At 47.5% G+C, this 17468-nt stretch overlaps 2 protein-coding genes across 2 annotated transcripts in view; both read left to right on the top strand.

Annotated features, from left to right (window-relative positions):
• ZC3H7A (zinc finger CCCH-type containing 7A) overlaps positions 1–7076 on the top strand; it is a 31817-nt gene extending 24741 nt beyond the window's left edge. Inside the window, exons 20-22 of the mRNA XM_007939630.2 lie at positions 2505–2638; positions 5087–5250; positions 6887–7076. Coding sequence (XP_007937821.1) covers positions 2505–2638; positions 5087–5250; positions 6887–7076 — 488 coding nt within the window. The remainder of the gene's footprint in view (positions 1–2504; positions 2639–5086; positions 5251–6886) is intronic.
• A 7036-nt stretch (positions 7077–14112) lies between these two features.
• The window catches only part of TXNDC11 (thioredoxin domain containing 11), a 79948-nt gene continuing 76592 nt past the window's right edge, over positions 14113–17468 (top strand). Inside the window, exon 1 of the mRNA XM_007939629.2 lies at positions 14113–14360. Coding sequence (XP_007937820.1) covers positions 14113–14360 — 248 coding nt within the window. The remainder of the gene's footprint in view (positions 14361–17468) is intronic.

Raw genomic sequence — 17468 nt, 5'->3', positions numbered from 1 at the left:
GGGGATTGCAGTCAATGCCACGAAACAAAATGTGTATGAATTGTTGAGTAGAAAACCAATTGGCTGTGTAAACTTTCACTCAAATCACAATAAAAGTTATAAAAGATTTCTAATTCAGCTCTAATCCTAGATATTGTTACCACAGCACTTGGGCAGGCAGCAAAGCCAAGTTTCAACCAGATCCTTTACCACAGGGTTCCTAGTCAGGGACAATTTTGCAACCTCTGGAGACTTTTTTTTAAAATAGAAGTAGTCCCCGACTTAACATATTCGAGTTAGAATGAATTGTGCTTAACAGCCATCTGGTTTTGGTTTTTGTTTTCTTAACCTCTTATTGTTAGTAATATGTACTGTATACAGTATTACAGTGCATAATTTGCTGATGTTATTGTTCTTAGATGTTCGGGCACAGATGTTCAGTGATGGGATTTACTGCTGAAAACACTACTGTATAAAATACACAAATGCAACCACTGCCATTGAGTTGGATCAGACTCATCGCAACCCTTCCTTGGGTTTCTGAGGCAGTATCACTACAGAAGTAAATTGTCCAGCCATCCTTCTGAGGAGTGGCTGATGGGTTTGAACTGCCAGCCTTCTGGTTAGCAGTCAAATGCCTTAGGCATTATGCCACCAGAGCTCCTATAAATTTTTATGGAAGTAGATTGCCCCATCTTCCTTCCAAGGAGTGGCTGGTGGGTTTGAACCACCAGCCTTCTGGTTAGCAGTCAAGTGCCCTAGGCACTATGCTACCAGAACTACACTACTATATAGCAAGCAATAATGAAAACTGAATCAAAAAAAAAAAAAAGGAACTTGACTTGCGTCAGAACTGACTTACAGCAGAGTGGTTGGAAGGGAGCCCGTCATAAGTCAGGGGCTGCTTGTGATTGGTTTGTAGTTCTTGTTGCTGAGGATTGACCTAGTGGAGCAGGTTCCAAGTGAGCAGTCTCTGCGTGTACGCTGCAGTGACACTGATGGTATTCTTCCAGTGTGCAGCCATTCACACTCTTTCCGAACCGTTCCTCCCCTACGATGTAAACTCACTGCCCCTGAAGTGTCCTATCGCATCTTTGAAGTGCTGTTGTCAGTTTGATCCCATAGAGATTTGATCTTAAAAGAGCACGAAGCAAAAGGCAGACTTTGGTTACTAGTGAAGCTAAACTGTGTTTGGTTTTAAGAAGACGTGGGATATTTTTGGTTTAAGGTTTAAAGATTATCTCAGGGCAGTAGTTTCAGGAGTTCAGCCAGCCTCCATGCTCCAGAAAGCCTGGAGTCCATGAGAATATGAAATTATGTTCTGCATTTTTAATTTGGTGAATGTCAATAAATCTAATACTCAACTTCTGTCAAACTTGGAGAGATTTTGATATTACTGGGGTGGGGGTAGGGTATGCTGCTGGCATCTGGGAGGCCGAGGCCAGGAATACGGCTTCAGTGCACAGGACGTCCTCCATAACAAAAAATTACTCGGCCCCAAATGTCAGCAGTGCTGAAGTTGAGAAACCCTGGCTTTAACACTGGGCAGCGAGGCAGAGTACAGGCAGTCCCTGGATTACGAATGAGTTCTGGTCCTAAGTCTGTCTTTAAATTGAATTTGTACATAAGTTGGAACATTTGGTACAGGTCTTATGTAATGTCAGTCAAATGTTTTATCTTAGTGTATAGTTTATAGTGTACCTTTTTACACATAAAAAAAATTAAAGAAACACTTCCAGACACACTACATCTTTGACATTTAAGTGTTAACATGTAACATGCAGTAATAATGATGACTTTTTGACCTGCGGCACAAAGTAGCGCCCGTTATTAGGAACCATCGTATGTACCTAAATCTTTAATGTAATAACCTTCACAGGGGTTGGTTTGTAAGGATGGGTACAGAACTTGGGCATTCGTAACCCTGGGACTGCCTGTACCTCTTCTTCTCACTGTGGGAAGGAACCTGGCAGCCACTGCCAGGACCTGGCCGTAGTCATGTTGTACATCATACCCTATCATGTTGGTCCTGTGTGGGACCATGGCTTCATTGATGGACTCCCATCAGCGTCAGACTCTTGGTCCCAGTATATGTTTTCATCTTTCTGAATAAACAGTGAGGTACCTATCAGCTCCAAGCCCCCACAGCCATGTGAGTAGCCTGTGTGGTTCTAGCAGCGATGTTTAACAGAGGCAGCAGGAAGCAGTGTTGTGGTTTTTTCTGGCTACGCCTTAGGATTTTTTCCTGCATTTTAAATACCCGCAAGGCGTCTGGCAATGGAGGGAGGGGTTCATTAATCTTGGAAGCTGATGTTTGTGGCCCGACAGTCCTGAACTTGGTTCTTACGCATGAGTATTCCCTGCTGTGTAACCATAGGCCGTACCTCTGTCTAATCCAATCAGTGTATGTTCATCTCCCTCCGTTTCCTTTTGAAAATCTATGCTGACTGATAAAGTGCATGACGGAGTGTGTATTTAAATGGTGTTGAGTTGTTCCTGCTGAAAGTAATTTCATTTTTCTTTAGTACAAGATATGGAGCAGTTTTATGAACTCTGGCTAAAGAGTCAAAAAAATGAAAAAAGTGATGATGTAGCCAGCCAGTCTAACAAGGAAAATGGCAAACAAATTCACATGCCAACAGATTATGCGGAAGTGACTGTAAGTACGTCTGCTGTTCTGGGGCACGGGGTGGAGCGTTCCTTTTCCTGTCGTCCCTGCAACCTGGCTCCACCACTTCCTCCCGCCCCTGCTCTCTCCAGCACTGCCCTGCATTAGCTACGTCATCTTTCTTCTAAGAATGCTTTCCTCGGCCCTTGCCTTAGTAACCCTAGTGCTGCTAGAACACAGATACCACAAGTGAGTGGCGTTAAAGAATGGAAGTGTTTCTCCTCGGCCTGGAGGCTGAAAGCACCGATCAGGGTGGCAGCCTTGTCCATTCCTTCCTTGTGGGTAGCCCTGGGCTTTCTTGGGTTCCTTGGCTTGTAGACATTTGTCACATGTCCTCTGTCACATGTCCCTCTGTGTGTATGTGTATTTCTGTGTCTAATCTGCTCTTTATATCACTCAGAAGTGGTTAGATTTAGAGCTTACCCCACTCAGGTGAAGGAAGGTTGGCGGTTCAGACTCACCAGCCATTCCTCAGAAGGAAGACAGGGCAATCTGCTTCTGTAAAGATTTGCTGCCTTGGAAACCCAATGGAGGTCGCTATGAGTCGGAATAGACTCAAGGGCAGGGAGCTTTGGTTTGGTTTCTACTCAGGTATAATGTAATTAAAGGAACCCTGGTGGTGTGGTGCCTAAGGCATTAGACTGCTAACCAGAAGACTGGCAGTCTAATAACATAACGAAACCCTATTTCTTAACCAGATCACATTCACAGATACAGGGGCAGGATTCCAGGACATATTTTGGGCAGACACATTCCAGCCCATAACAGTGCCCTTTCTGACTTTGGAGCCAGAGGACTGTAAGTCCGAGTTCTGGCTCCCCTCCTTATTGGCCTGTGACCCTGAGCAGATGGCTAGACGGCTCCGGTGGCGCGGCTGTGACGGTGAGGTGTGTGAGTGTACAGCACAGTGCCGGGTCCGAGAGCCCAGGGTATCTCCTTAGCTCTCGTTCCTCCCTCCTCACCACCTGCCGCCTGGCCTCTGCGTCCACCGTTCCACCGATACTAAATCCCCTGTCTGGTCTTTCACTCTTTGGCTTTTCTCTTTTAAAAACCTCAACAAGTACGCAGGTTAATTGTAATGAATAGCTGGAGCCCACCATCTCAAACTAACTTTGCTCCTGGAAAAGACATACAACGTTATACATCAAGCTCAAGTCCCATTTGTTCCCCCTCCCAGAGGGAATCAGCTCCTGAGGGTACTTTTCCAGGCCGTGTTTACATATCTTACGACACGTTGGCTCTTGAACAAACTATAACAAGGGTGTGTTTGGCATGTGTTTTAAAGTTTATATGTTAAGAAAAAAACCAAACTCACTGCCGTTGAGTCCGACTCATAGCGACCTCCATTGGATTTCTAAGGCTGTAAATCTTCAGGGAAGTAGATCACCTCATCTTCCTTCTGCAGAGCAGGTAGTGGGTTTGAACTGCCGGCCTTCTGGTTAGCAGTGAAATGCCTTGCCCACCCGGCCGCCAGAGCTCCTTAGTTTGTATCAGTGCATGCGTCATTCTACACTTGGCGCTTGGTGCCCTTTTCCCTCCGTATTGATTCCTGTGGATCTAGGCTGCTTGTCCATCTGTGTGGCCCACCTGTGGCCCTGCCTTGTCCTGGGTCCCTGTGTAAACACCCGTCTCTCTGTCAAGGTTCAGCACTGATGCACTTGCTGTCTTTACGTAGTGCTTCTTCATGCTCACAGAGCAGGGCTGCTCAGACTTGCTGGACCACGAGACTTACCTAGGGTGTTTATTAAGATAGTGATTCTTGGTCTGCACCAAGCATTCCGACTCCATACTGAGTCAGACTCATGGGAGGTCTCCAGGAATCTTTATTTTTATCTAGTGTTGCAGGTGATTCTTACTCAAGCACAGAAGCTTGCTTCTGTGACAGCACTTACCTCCCACCATCACAGAGATTCTCCGTGAAGGTGTGCCCCCTGGTGGCAGCGTCTCACCACCACCTCTACTTCATGGCCCTTGGCACAGGTCCTGGCCCACAGCAGGGGCTCACTCACTGTGCATGGAACAGAGGGGCTGCTAGTCCCTCTGGAGTGGGCATGTCCTGGTCGCTCCCGTCCTCTCTGCTCTCCTGATGTTAATTCTCCCAAGAATCCTTGTTTGAACATGGCCTCTTGTCTTGACAAACATCCTTATTTGCACACCAGCTCCTGTTACCTTCTTGCTGGATGGAACCTTCTGGACACCTGGCAGAATTCTTCAACCCCCTCCCTGTGTCCTGTGTTCTGGCTGCAAGCCTTTTCTTGATCCTATTTCTGGCTTTGAGTTTAGGTTCTTGGCTCAGCTCAGTAAGACTGTTCTCCTCAAGATAGAGTCTGGGTCTTAGGGTGGATTGCCTCTAGTCCTCACGGGGCTCAGAACAGTGTTTAACCCAGTGAGGCACCCACAGATGGCACCTGTTGATGGGCCTGTCTTTCCTGTCCTCAGGTGGACTTCCACTGCTGGATGTGCAGGAAGAACTGTAACAGTGAGAAGCAGTGGCAAGGCCACATCTCTTCAGAGAAGCACAAGGAGAAGGTTTTTCACACAGAGGACGACCAGTACTGCTGGCAGCACCGCTTTCCCACAGGCTGCTTTAGCATCTGTGATAGGTATGGCTGCCTTTTTACACTTACACATGAAGACTGCTGATGTCACGTGCCTGTCATGAACATTAGGGACTCCGCCCTGGGTGATGCACATGGTTAATATACTTGACTGCTAACTGGAAAGTTGGGGGTCTGAGCTCACCCAAAGTTACCTCAAAGCAGGGCCTGGCGTTCTACTTCTGAAGAACTGTCCACTGGCGTCTGGGCGCAGTTCTGCTCTGAAACACATGGGGTTGCAGGAGCCAGAATCTACTCAAAGTTCTTATTTGTGCTTCACATGAATTGTCACCTTACACTCAGATAATTCTTCATAAGGCCATTATGCTTGAGGTAAACATTTTTTATTAATGGTGCCAAATGGTTGCTTAGTTTAACAGTGGCTCACGGCATATTTTGGTTCAAGATTTAAAGACTATTTCTGGGTACCAGATTGGGGGATTCCCTCAGTCTCAGGGGATATAGTACATCAAGTTTCCCTATGAGTTTGAAGTTCTGTTCCATGTTTTTCCTCCTTTTGATCCAGATTCATCCGCCAGGTCCTTGATCAAAACGTTCAGTAGTGGTAGCCCTACACCATCCGTCTTTCCGCGTCTCATGGTGATGGAGGTAGTAGTTTATGGAGGCAGTTAAACCTGCAGTCCGTTGGGTCTCCTTTGTCCTCTGCTTTCCAGGTGAATAGAGGCCATTTGTATCTTAGATGGCTGCTTGCAAGCTTTTAAGACTGGACGCTGCTCAAAGCTAGGAGGAAGAGCAGAAACTCCAAACAACAGTAGGCCAGTTGACTGTATAGACCCACAAAGCCGTGACCCTAAACTTTTGAGCCAGGATAACTATCCACTCATGATTTCTTTCTACTACCTGAGGCAGGAGTGTGGTCGTCTTTTCTCCCCCACCAATCAGTATTTTTTATTTTATGTTTTTAATCAAAGTAAAGATAGTTTAAAGCACTGAGTTCTCTATAAAAATGTTTATTACTCTAGGTTTAAGATTCCTAATGAAATGTTCTGTGTGAATCAAAAGGCTAGTGACTGCCTTGAGACGGAAGAACCAGATGGTGCCTGGTTACCAGTAACAGCTGTTCTGATCAGGGCCACAAAAGATAGGTCCTGATAGAAGGGGGAGTAACGCAGACCAGAACAGAACTCAGGTTCGGAAGAAGTCCAGACTTACTGGGCGGTTTGGACTGGAAAACTTGCCGAAGCTGTTGCCTGGAGATGCTGCATAAACCTTGAACCGAAACTACCCCGAGGTCACCTTATGGCTAAGTAATAGGTTGGTTCGTAGAATAAAGATAAACCATGAGTCTGTGTTCCTTTTAAAAATCATCCATAAATGGTCAACGGTTGCTCTGAAGCAAAGATGGAAACCAGTAAGGGGATAGGGAAACCAGAAGTAAAACATCCAGAAGGTAACTAACTAATGAGAATATCAGCACTTTGTGAAAAATGTAACCAAGCTCCCTGAACAATTTGTATAGTAATTGTTAAATGAGAACCTAATTTGCTGGGTAAATTTTCACTGAAAACACAATAAAATAATAAATTTTTTTAAAAAAGGTAGTGAAGATAAATTTTCAGGATCCTATTACAGTTTTCATAATGAACTTGTGGGTGCTCACCGTGCTGACTTGCCCCAACAGGTATGTGAATGGGACCTGCACGGAAGGGAACAGCTGTAAGTTTGCACATGGAAATGCTGAACTTCAGGAATGGGAGGAAAGGAGAGATGCCCTGAAGATGAAGCTCAGCAAAGCAAGAAAAGATCACTTAATTGCCCCAAATGATAATGACTTTGGAAAATATAGTTTTTTGTTTAAAGATTTAAACTAATATGCTGGCTTTTATGTATGTTACCTAATCAGAGCATTGACCAGAAACATTGAAAGTTCCGAGGCACGTAGCAGAGGAGCTGCAGATTTTCTGCTTGTATTGGCGTGTATCGTCCCTCCTGAGCAGCAACCCACAGTAGGTAGGAAAGCAGCTGTTGAACAGGTCTGGCCAGGCTCCCACGGGCCAGTGGCCTCACATGGCGACGTGACCGCTACCCGGTTGCCATCTGTTGAACAGATTTTTGGATGAAGTGTGTTGAGGAAGAGGCTAATAAGGTTATGTCTAGGACGACTTCCTGAGTTGGTCCTTCAGATAGAAATCATGGTAAGCGAATAAACATTTGTGCTGGGATCCGAAAAAATAATGGATGAAATTCTTTACATGTGCTAGTGGAATGAATTTGTTTAATATAATAAAGTTTGCTACTTATCTGTATGTAGGTTGCTAAAAAGGATTTTCGTAACTCAGATTTTAAGCCAAATAACCATTTAACACTAGTATAAGTTAAATGGGGTATTTTTCTGTATTTTTATGTTTCACTATAATAAGGGAACTGAGGATACTGTGCATTGAAAATATTTTAAAAAAGAAATCAGTTGACTCAAATTTTTTTTCTTGGTCTTTTGCTGTTTAAATGATGATTTTGAAAGATTACACTTGTAATGTTGGTATTGTGTAGTGTATGGACCAATATTGCCTGTAATAAAGATTTTATATATTAAAAAGGTCTATTTTTTTGATGTGGTCCTTTCCCTACAAATACTTGTTGAAACTGGGTACTAAAATCACTAGTGTTTTTGTTTTGTTTTTTTAAATACTTTAAGCAATCACTGACACAATCCAAATCAAAGGCCTGAAAACTTTTCCTTGCCCTCTGAGCTGCCCTGCCCTGCCCTTCTCTTACAAGGGTTGGTTGGCGTGGTCACTTGTAGAGGGTCTCTGGGTTTCATTAAGCTCAATGTTGTTAGGTGCCATGGAATCGGCGCCCGACTCAGGTGGACCCCAGGCACGGTGGAACAGAACCCCACCTGGTCCTGCACCGGCCCCGGCTTGGCTGCAGATCCCCCCATGGCGATCCGTGGGGTCTCCCTGGCTGGTGTTGGGAAGCGGATCCACAGGCCTCTCCTGGCCCATCTCAGGTGGAACGCCAGCTGGAACCTGATCAGCACTGCGGCACACACCTCCGCGGCAGAAGGGCGCGGCTGCACAGGGGTGCGCTGGCTGGACGCGAACCTGTGTTTTAAAATGGTATTTTTCTGGTTTTTTTTTTTTTTGGTTAAAGTTTACACAGCAGTGCATGGAAGGTGGTAATTGTACCACCGGTTCAGCAGTCTCTGCTTGTACAATCCAGTGCACTGATCGTGCAGCCATTCTCACTCTCCTTTCCAGCCCACGTCCCTAAGCTTCCTGTCTGCCCTTTGCTGTGCTGTCAGCAGCTGGAGCACATGCACACTTTTCTTCAAAAGATCACGATGCTCATGGCCTACCAAACTCCTTTTGTTCTTTCTCCAGACTCTGGCACCTGATTTCAGTTTGAAAGGTTAAACAATTAGTTGTTTTAACTTTTGGAATCTAGAAGTTTCAAGTCTGAGATACTATGACTAGTGGAGATGAGATTGTGTTTTCCCCTGCATCCTCTGTGCCTCTGTCCAGCCTTCTCAGCAGTTCTCTGCGTGCTGAGCCATCTTTTCAATGACTTCTATTTCTACCTAAGCCACAGTGTCTTGTTCTGGTTTGCGGCCAAGAGCCTCACTTGCCACAGCCTTTTCATCTCAGCATTAGAAAAACCCAAGCCTGTAGCCACTGAGTTGACTCCAACTCACAGCGCCCCTCAGGGACAGAATAGAACTGCCCCATAGGGCTTCTGAGGCTATAATCTTTATGGAAGCAGATTGCCACCTCTTTCACCCACACAGTAGTTGGTGGATTTGAACCACTGACCTTTCAGTTAGCAGCCACCGGGGTTCCTTCAGCATTAGGAAGTCCAGGTTAATTATTTCATGGTGACATTACACCCCAATCTGCAGGTGAACTGTTCATCATAGCTACTCTGGGTGAGAAGGTGGTGTGGAGGGAATGTAAAAATAACAGTAAAGTTATAAAGGAGCAGAACTCCATCATCTTACTAGTAGGAAAGGAGACCCGACATGGTGCAGTTAATGCACTCAGCAGTAACAATTGGGCTGTCTTCTTGAACATGTTTATCCCCATGGATTTTTATTCAGCATTCAAGAGACTATTATTAAAATGTTATTCACATAACATACTTCACCATTTTAAAGTACACTTGTTCAGTGGTTTTTAGTATATTTACAATTTTGTACAAGCATCACTAATTCCAGAACATTCCCATCACCCCAACAAGATAGCCCAGACCCAGTTCTCAAGTCATGTTCAGACCTGACTGGGAACCTTCTCTGCTTTCCCCAGAAAGCCTCATGGTAGTAGAAATCTCTTCATACCTTCTTGGTGCCAAAAAAAAGAGAAATCGCAGGTCACACAGCGACTCCTGATTCTCCTCCACCCTTCCCCCAGCCCTCAGTAGCCATTCCTCTCCTTTCAGACTCATAGATTTGCTGGTTCTGTACATCTCATATGAATGTAGTCATAGGATACGTGATCCTTTCTGACTGGCTTCCTTCACCCTTGACTTGGTGTGTTTCAAGCTTCTTTCAAGTTGCAGCATGAATCGTACTTCCTTTTTATTGTCAAGTAATATTCCAGTATATGGACATACATTTTGTTTATTATACCCATTCTCCAGTTGATGGGTATTTGGTTTGTTTTCATGTTTGGGCTATTAGGAATGTGAACAGTTGAATGCGTGTTTTGTGTCCTCACAGCTGCGGTGACCCATCCCCTCAGCCCTGAGGACTGTGTGGGAGGTTGCAGGGGAGAGGGGGGCGTCCTTCCTGCTCTGTAAGCTACTCTTCCCTGTGTCCCAGTCCTCTCACCCAGTGACTGAGGTGCCCTGGGCAGGCAGGCCTGTGCCGGAGGGCCACAATCCTCTCCTTTATGCTCACCCTTTGTGGGGGTGCCTGTTCTTTGAGGACTGTTTGTGGGGTGCTCTGCCACAAGGCTTGTTTTCACTTAGTTCCAGGGACTCACTGAGTGTGGGGAAACAGGGACAGCAACTTGCCCAGGAGTTAGCTCAGGTTTCAGACCCTTTTTAGCTGGACCCAGGGAAATTGGAACACAGATTTTTTTGTGAGTATTTGTTGCAAGGGAATGAAAGCCAATTTCTTTTTTAATTTTTGTTGTGATTTGAATGAAAGTTTATAGAGCAAATTCATTTTCCATACAGCAGTTCATACATTTTGTCTCATGACATTGACTGCAGTTCCTCACAATGTAACACCTCTCTTCCCACTTCCTCCCTGTAGTTACCTCTTTCCTGTGTCCTTCCTTCCCATGCACTCCTGCCGACCCTCCCCAGCTATGTCTCTGTGCAAACATTGCCCTTCTGTTCTCCGATGATTGACTGCGTTGCTCTAAGGAGTGTATCAACCTAATGAAAATGTTCACCCCATATGCCTGTCTCTTGTTTGGCTGGAAGCCACAGGAGTGAGTTCCATGTTCCAGACCTGAAGAGTTAACTAGAGGCCATAGTCTCAGGGGCCCCCCAGGCTCTATCAGACCAGCAAACCTTGTTTTTTTTTTTTTTAAATGATTTTGAGTTTTGTTCCACACTGTTCTCCCATTCTATCCAGGATCTCCTGCATAGATCCCCCTCTGAGTGGTTGACAATGGTAGCCAAGCACCATCTGGTTCTTCTTGTCTCATAGTCATATAGGCTGAGGATCACATGGTCCACCAGTCCCTTGGACTAATTGTGAAAGCGAATTTCTGAAAGTCAATTCTGGGGTCTTGATACAAACCTTCAAGAAACACAGAGGCCAAGCCCAGAGTGTCTGGGCCCAGGGCCCGGGCTTCACGCCTGCCTTTGCCAGCTGCCCTGTGCCGTGACGGACACCTCCTGCTCTGTAAGTAAATGCATGGGAACTTTAAAATATTCATCTCTGGCCCAAAGAACAGACTTAAAAACCAGATGCTGTCTAGTTGGGCTCATGGAAACCCTATGTGTGTTCAAGTGGAACTACACACCACGGGAGTTTTCAATTTCAATTTCATTAGTATTTTGTTGTTGAGGATATACATCAATTCAACAATTTCTACATATATAGTTGAGTGACACTGATAACATTCTTTCAGTTGTGCAACCATTCTCACTGCCCTTTTCCAAGTTGTTCCTCCCCCATTCATACGAAGTCACAGCTGTGTAGGGTTTTCATGGCTGATTTTCCCCAAAGTTCATTGTTAGGCCTTTCTGCTGAGGAACCTCTGGGTGGATCCAAACCTCCAACCTTTCGGTTAGGAGCTGAGTATTAACCGCACCACCCAGGGACTACAAGAAAGGATCCATATCTGGGATCTACTCTCTGACCCCCCAGCTTTATCAATGGTATGAAATATCGCTGCAGGTCTCATACTGCTTAATGGAGACAAGTTAGGGCTTCCCTAACCTTTGCCCAGACGCCTAGTCTATTCTGAGATGAATTTATTATGGCTCCAGAAGGATATTCTGGTGCCAGAGCAGCTGTCCTGGAGTCCAGGGAGAAGAGGAAAGGAACCACCCTTCTGTTATTCTTGGGCGGTTTCCTGGCCTCACAAGGGTTTGTGGATCTAATGAGATAACCCACAGGCATCAAAAGTACTTTGACCTTTATAAACTGTTGCCACGGAATCGATTTCAGCTCTTAACGAGCTGTAGCACAGACTAGAACTGCCCTGCCCCATAGGGTTTGCAAGGTTGTAGGCCTTACAGAGCAGACTGCCTCATCTTTCTCCCCAGAAGCAGCTGGTGGGTTCAAACCTCTGACCTTTGGGTTAGCCATTACACCACTTGAGCACCTCTTGACCTTTAATAAAGGCCTGTGTAAATGCCAGAGGAGCCCTGATGGCCCAGTGCTTAAGCACTGGGGTTGGCTAGTGGGTTTGAATCTTTTGGTTAGTGCTTTAAACACCTGTGTCACCTCCTAGAAACAGAAGCAGAGAGGGAATTTGCACAGTGCCCCACAGCTGACCTGTGCCCAAGGTGGGGTCTCACCGTAAGATCTGGCTGTCAGCCATATTTGCATTGTGTGTGTGTGAGATGTCACACTGCTACAGTATCCTCATAGTGTTGTGGTTTTCTCCTGGTTTGTAACTACTGATAGCAGCAGTTTAGTTTTGATCTGAAGCCCCAGGAGCTGTGTAATTTCGAACGTCCAGTCACTCCCCAGATTCAGAACCCCTTTCCCTTAAGGAATCACATTTCATCCCTCACAAGGTTCTTAAGCACAGAACTTACCTAACATTCAGACCCAGACAGGAACTCTGTTACTGACCAACCTCCATCGCAGGCAGCATTCTGCAGAGCTGCAACGTGTGTACAGTGGGACCCAGCTCGCAGAAAACTGATTTCCAGCCAAAAGAACCATTCCATCTGAACTCTCCTACCCCACCTCTAAACCAAAACCAAACCCAAACCCCCTTCCACGCAGCCGATTCTGACTCATAGTGACCTTACAGGACAGAGCAGAACTGTTCTATGGGGTTTTCAAGGCTGTCATCTGTAGGAACCCAGCCTGCCTCATCCTTCTCCCACAGAGTGGTTGGTGAGTTCGAACTGTCCACCCTTTGGTTAGCAGCCAAACGCCTTAACTGCATCACCAGAGGTCCTTTCCCCGCTTCCCAAAAACAAAAAACAAAAAACAAAAAACTCACTGCCTTGCAGTAGATTCCGACTTATAGCGACCCCCACTAGGTTTCCCAGGAGGTAAATCTTTACGGAAGTAGATTGCTCAGTCTTCCTTCCGCGGAGTGGCTGGTGGGTTTGAACCGCCAACCTTCTGTCAGCAGTGAAATGCCTTAGGCATTATGCCCCCAAAGCGCCTTTCCCCCTCTTGTTGTTGTTGTTGTTGTTGTTATGTGCCGTCGAGTCGGCCCCGACTCATAGCGACCCCTCCTTGGGTTTCCGAGGCAGTATCACTACGGAAGTAGGATTGCCCAACCTTCCTTCCGAGGAGTGGCTGGTGGGTTTGAACCACCAGCCTTCTGGTTAGCAGTCAAGTGCTTTAGCCACTATGCTACCAGAGCTCCTTCCCCCTCTTCTGGGAGCCTCAAATTCAAGGGCTTGCCTAAAATGGAGCATGCAGTGAGGGAGAGCTGTACGACCTCGGTCAAAGGACTTCTCCAAACCTGCTTCCCATCTGTTAAGTGAGTACGGGCGGCTCAGACACCCCTCGTAGGGCTGTGATGTAGGGAGATCGTGCTCCGGCATAAGCACTAACGGATCCAAGTCTTGGGCACCGAGAGACAACAATTACTAAGATTCACTGAGTGCTCTTAGTGTCTGGCCCTTTCCATGTATTATTTAATACTCAAAACAATCCAGTAAGAGCGGTAGTGCCATGGTTCCATTTTACACGTTAGCAAAGGCACAGAGGCACAGGAACGACTTCCCTCCTGTTCTCGGGCACTTGTCGCCACGACACGTAAAGCAGGAAACGGGGCTTACGTCCCCCGGGCCTGAAGTGAGACTAAGGGTCAGCCCGACTGCTGTTATTATCACGGCACTTAAACCCAGCAAGTCAGCCGAATACCTTGGGGCCAAGGAATCCTCCGGGACTAGGCGTTGCCAGAGTCTCTCCCGAGTAGACTTCGACGACAGCGCTCGGGGTCAGAGCGCCGGGGGCGGGACTGTGGGCGCGGGGAGTGGCGTCGCCCGCGCAGACGCAGTGGCGGTGGGCGAGGCCTATGGGTCGAGGGCGGAGCTGAGGGCGAGGGGCGGTGGTGGCGTCCGCGCAGACTCCATGGTGAGGGGCGGGGCTGCCGTGAGGGCGCGGGCGTGGCGGCAGTGGCGGGGGCTGACGTGGAAGGTCGGGGTTAGCAGGCGCGGCGAGCTGCGGGATTGGGGAGCAACGGGCCGGGCCGGGCCCTCGGCCCTCGGCGACAGCAGTGGCGGTGGTATAAAGCCGGCGGCGGGGAGCATGTAATGTCGGAATGCGGAGGCCGCGGCGGCGGCAGCAGCAGCAGCGACGACGCCGAGGACGAGGGTGGCGGCGGCGGCGGCCCCGCGGGCTCCGGCTCCCTCAGCCCGGCCCCGGCCGGAGCCTTCTCCGCGGGCCGGCTCCGCCGCGGGTTGCGCGGCGCTTCCCTCATGGCGCGCCGGCGGCCCGAGCTGCTCTGTGGGGCCGTGGCCCTCGGCTGCGCGCTGCTTCTCGCCCTCAAGTTTACGTGCAGGTGAGGCGGCCTCGACTCCCGGGTCTCCGGCCCGGTGGCCCTTCGTCCCGCGGGCGGTGCGTGGACGGCGCGGGCCTCCGAGTAGGGGGTCGTAACGGCCCGGTCCGGGAAGTTGAGCCTGACCTTGCCCGGAGCGACGCGTTGATTCTTCCCTAGCCTGTGGCCATGTCCGCTCACTTGTCTTACTCTTCTCCCAGCCATGTGGCGAGGTTTCGGGGTGCTGCCCGGCGCCTCTTCCTCCCGTTTTAGTATCGAGGGAGGTAAATCAGGTTTCTGAGCAGTTCTTGGGATTACTTGGTGCGCACCTGCCACTTGTGCCCAGGCTGTCGGCCCTCCTTTCTCTTCTGTTTTATTTCCCTTATGTCTTCAGTGAAGTAATTCACAGCCGTTTTGGGGTCCCAGGCCCCAAATTCACCCGTTCACTGATCTAATAATTATCAGCACCTAGTTACTATAGGGTAGGAGCTCTGGTAGCATAGTGGCTAAAGCACTTGACTGCTAACCAGAAGGCTGGTGGTTCAAACCCACCAGCCACTCCTCGGAAGGAAGGTTGGGCAATCCTACTTCCGTAGTGATACTGCCTCGGAAACCCAAGGAGGGGTCGCTATGAGTCGGGGGTCGACTCGACGGCACATAACAACAACAACAACAGTTACTATAGGGTAGCTGTGAGTTGGAATTGATTCGATGGCGATAGATTCGGTTTACTATGTGTCCGGGAGCTCTTGTGGTGCATTGCTTAAGCTTTTGTTGTTGTTGTTGTTATGTGCCATCGAGTCGGCCCCAACTCATAGCGACCCCTCCTTGGGTTTCCGAGGCAGTATCACTACGGAAGTAGGATTGCCCAACCTTCCTTCCGAGGAGTGGCTGGTGGGTTTGAACCGCCAGCTGTCTGGTTAGCAGTCAAGTGACTTAGCCACTATGCTACCAGAGCTCCCACTTACGGCTGCTAAACAAGAGGTCGGTGGTTCAAACCCGCCAGCTGCTCTTGCTGGGGGAGGGAGTTATGGCCGTCTGCTTCCATAAAGATTACAGCCTTGGAAACCCAATGGGGCACTTCTACTCTGTCCTTCAGTGTGCTGAGTCGTCAGCAGTGGATTTGCTCTTGGTACTGTGTGCCCAGCATTTATCTAGGTGAGCGAAGGAGGCAAAAGTCCCTGCTCTCTTGAGTGGACATTCCAGTGGGTGGGATAAACAGACAGCAAGTTAAATGATGCAATTTGAAAGGGCTTCAAGGAGGACTACAGAGAAGAGAATCCACGGGTGTGGGGCAAGAAGGCTAAGGGAACTTGTACTAGGAAGGCGCCAGCACTGGAAAGATTGGGGCAGAGTGTCCAAGGTAGAGGGAACAGCAAATGCAAAGGCCCTGAGGCTGAACAAGCTTGTTTTTTACCCCCACTAACTGGAGAGAAGGCCTTGTGTAGGCTGGAGCATAGAGAACAGGAAAAACCAAAGTTTATGTGCCTCTTTCTTTGGAAAAAAGCACCAATACAAAATTTACTCTAAAATTTGAAGTGCTTCTGGCCACTCCAAGGAGCCCTGGTGTTGCAGTGCTTAAGCGCTTACCTGCTAACTAGAAAGCTTGGTGGTTCAAAGCCACCAGCCCTTCCACGGGAGAAAGATGTGGCAGTCAGCTTCTGTAAAGATTTGCAGCCTTGGAATCTGTGTGGGGCAGTTCTGCTCTGTCCTACAGAGTGGCTATGAGTGGGAATTGACCCCATAGCAGTGGGGTTAGCCATTCTAATTTATAAATTTGGTGGCACTGTCTGGTATATCACCAAAGAAGAAAATTTGAATCCAGAGCATTTTTATTGAGTCTGTTAGCCACAATATGTGGCCCCTGTCACCAAAGAGATGTCAAAAGATTGGGGATTTTGGAGGACAAAGAACAACTTACAGTAACTGCCATTGAGTATTTGCCGTGTGCCAGGTTCTGTGCTAGGAGAAGGGTTCCTCGTCCTTGGCACTGTTGATATTTTGGGCCAAATAATTCTGTGTTGTAGGAAACTGTTCAGCAGTATCTCTGGCCTCTACGCTCTAGATGCAAGTAGTGTGTACCCTCAGGCATGACATGCAAAAATGTCTCCAGACATTGCCCAATGTCCCTGGGGGCAAAGTCCCTGGCTTGAGAACTGCTGCTTTACACAAATGCATTTATTTAACTCAGAATTGTGACTCTAGTGTGGATCTCTTTTGAACCTTATAATTCCCAGTGAAGTCTGAATATACGGGTATCCTTCCCAATTTCCAGATGAGGAAGTTGAGCCTTTGCCATGCTACAAAAGTTGCCTCAGATCACACCCAGCTAATAAGTGGCTAGAGTTAGAATCCTGTACTGTCAGGAACGAGACTCTTAACTAGAGGTCCCCAAAAGGAGAATACAGCATAGTGCAAGGTAGAGTATGGCCAGGTGGCATTGGGATTCAATGAGGAAGAGAGGTCATCCCCCTCCGAGGGCAGGCACTTCCTTTTCATCAGTTTGCCCATCTACAGAAGTAGTGCTTAATGTCTCCCTTGAGAATAGTGTGATGTAATAGATGTGAAAAATCCTATGAGATTTCTGGAAGAAAATGAGTGGGAGTGTGGTTACCAGAGCTGGCCCGGCAAGGTCCTTACTTGCTTCAGGCAAGGAGAGTGAGCCCTTAATGGAGCCTTAATAGCTCATGTCTGTGCCCACGGCAGATTTGACAGACTTTTAATAGACTCATTTATTTCTTCTTAGAGTCATCTTTGCTTGAATGGTGTCATGATGCTATCTTACCATTGTACCACTGACTGACATTTCTGTCCTCATTTTTCTGTTTCACCTTTAAGTTCTTTGCTTGGAAGAAGAATTGGATTCTCATTTATTTATTTTTAAAATTTTATTTTTAGTAAAAAATAAAGTAAGTGACTGCCCTCTTCAGCTGCTTTGGTTGCTTGGCTGGGGTCAAAGTAACTAGAGAGTATAGAAAAGATTGATTGGAGGTTGAGGAATTAGAACTTTCTGGGCATTTAATGTTTATTCTGCCTGCATTTGTAAGTGTGAAATCCCCTTGACTTCATCCAGCTCACTTTTCTCTGACCCTGATGTAGAGGGGAAAAAAATTTGTGTGTGTGTGTGTGTGT

The sequence above is a fragment of the Orycteropus afer genome, unplaced genomic scaffold, assembly GCF_000298275.1.
Source record: "Orycteropus afer afer isolate SDZICR_OR568_19922 unplaced genomic scaffold, OryAfe1.0 scaffold00061, whole genome shotgun sequence".
Classification (NCBI taxonomy): Eukaryota; Metazoa; Chordata; class Mammalia; order Tubulidentata; family Orycteropodidae; genus Orycteropus; species Orycteropus afer.
This window is presented reverse-complemented; position numbering and strand designations above follow the sequence as displayed.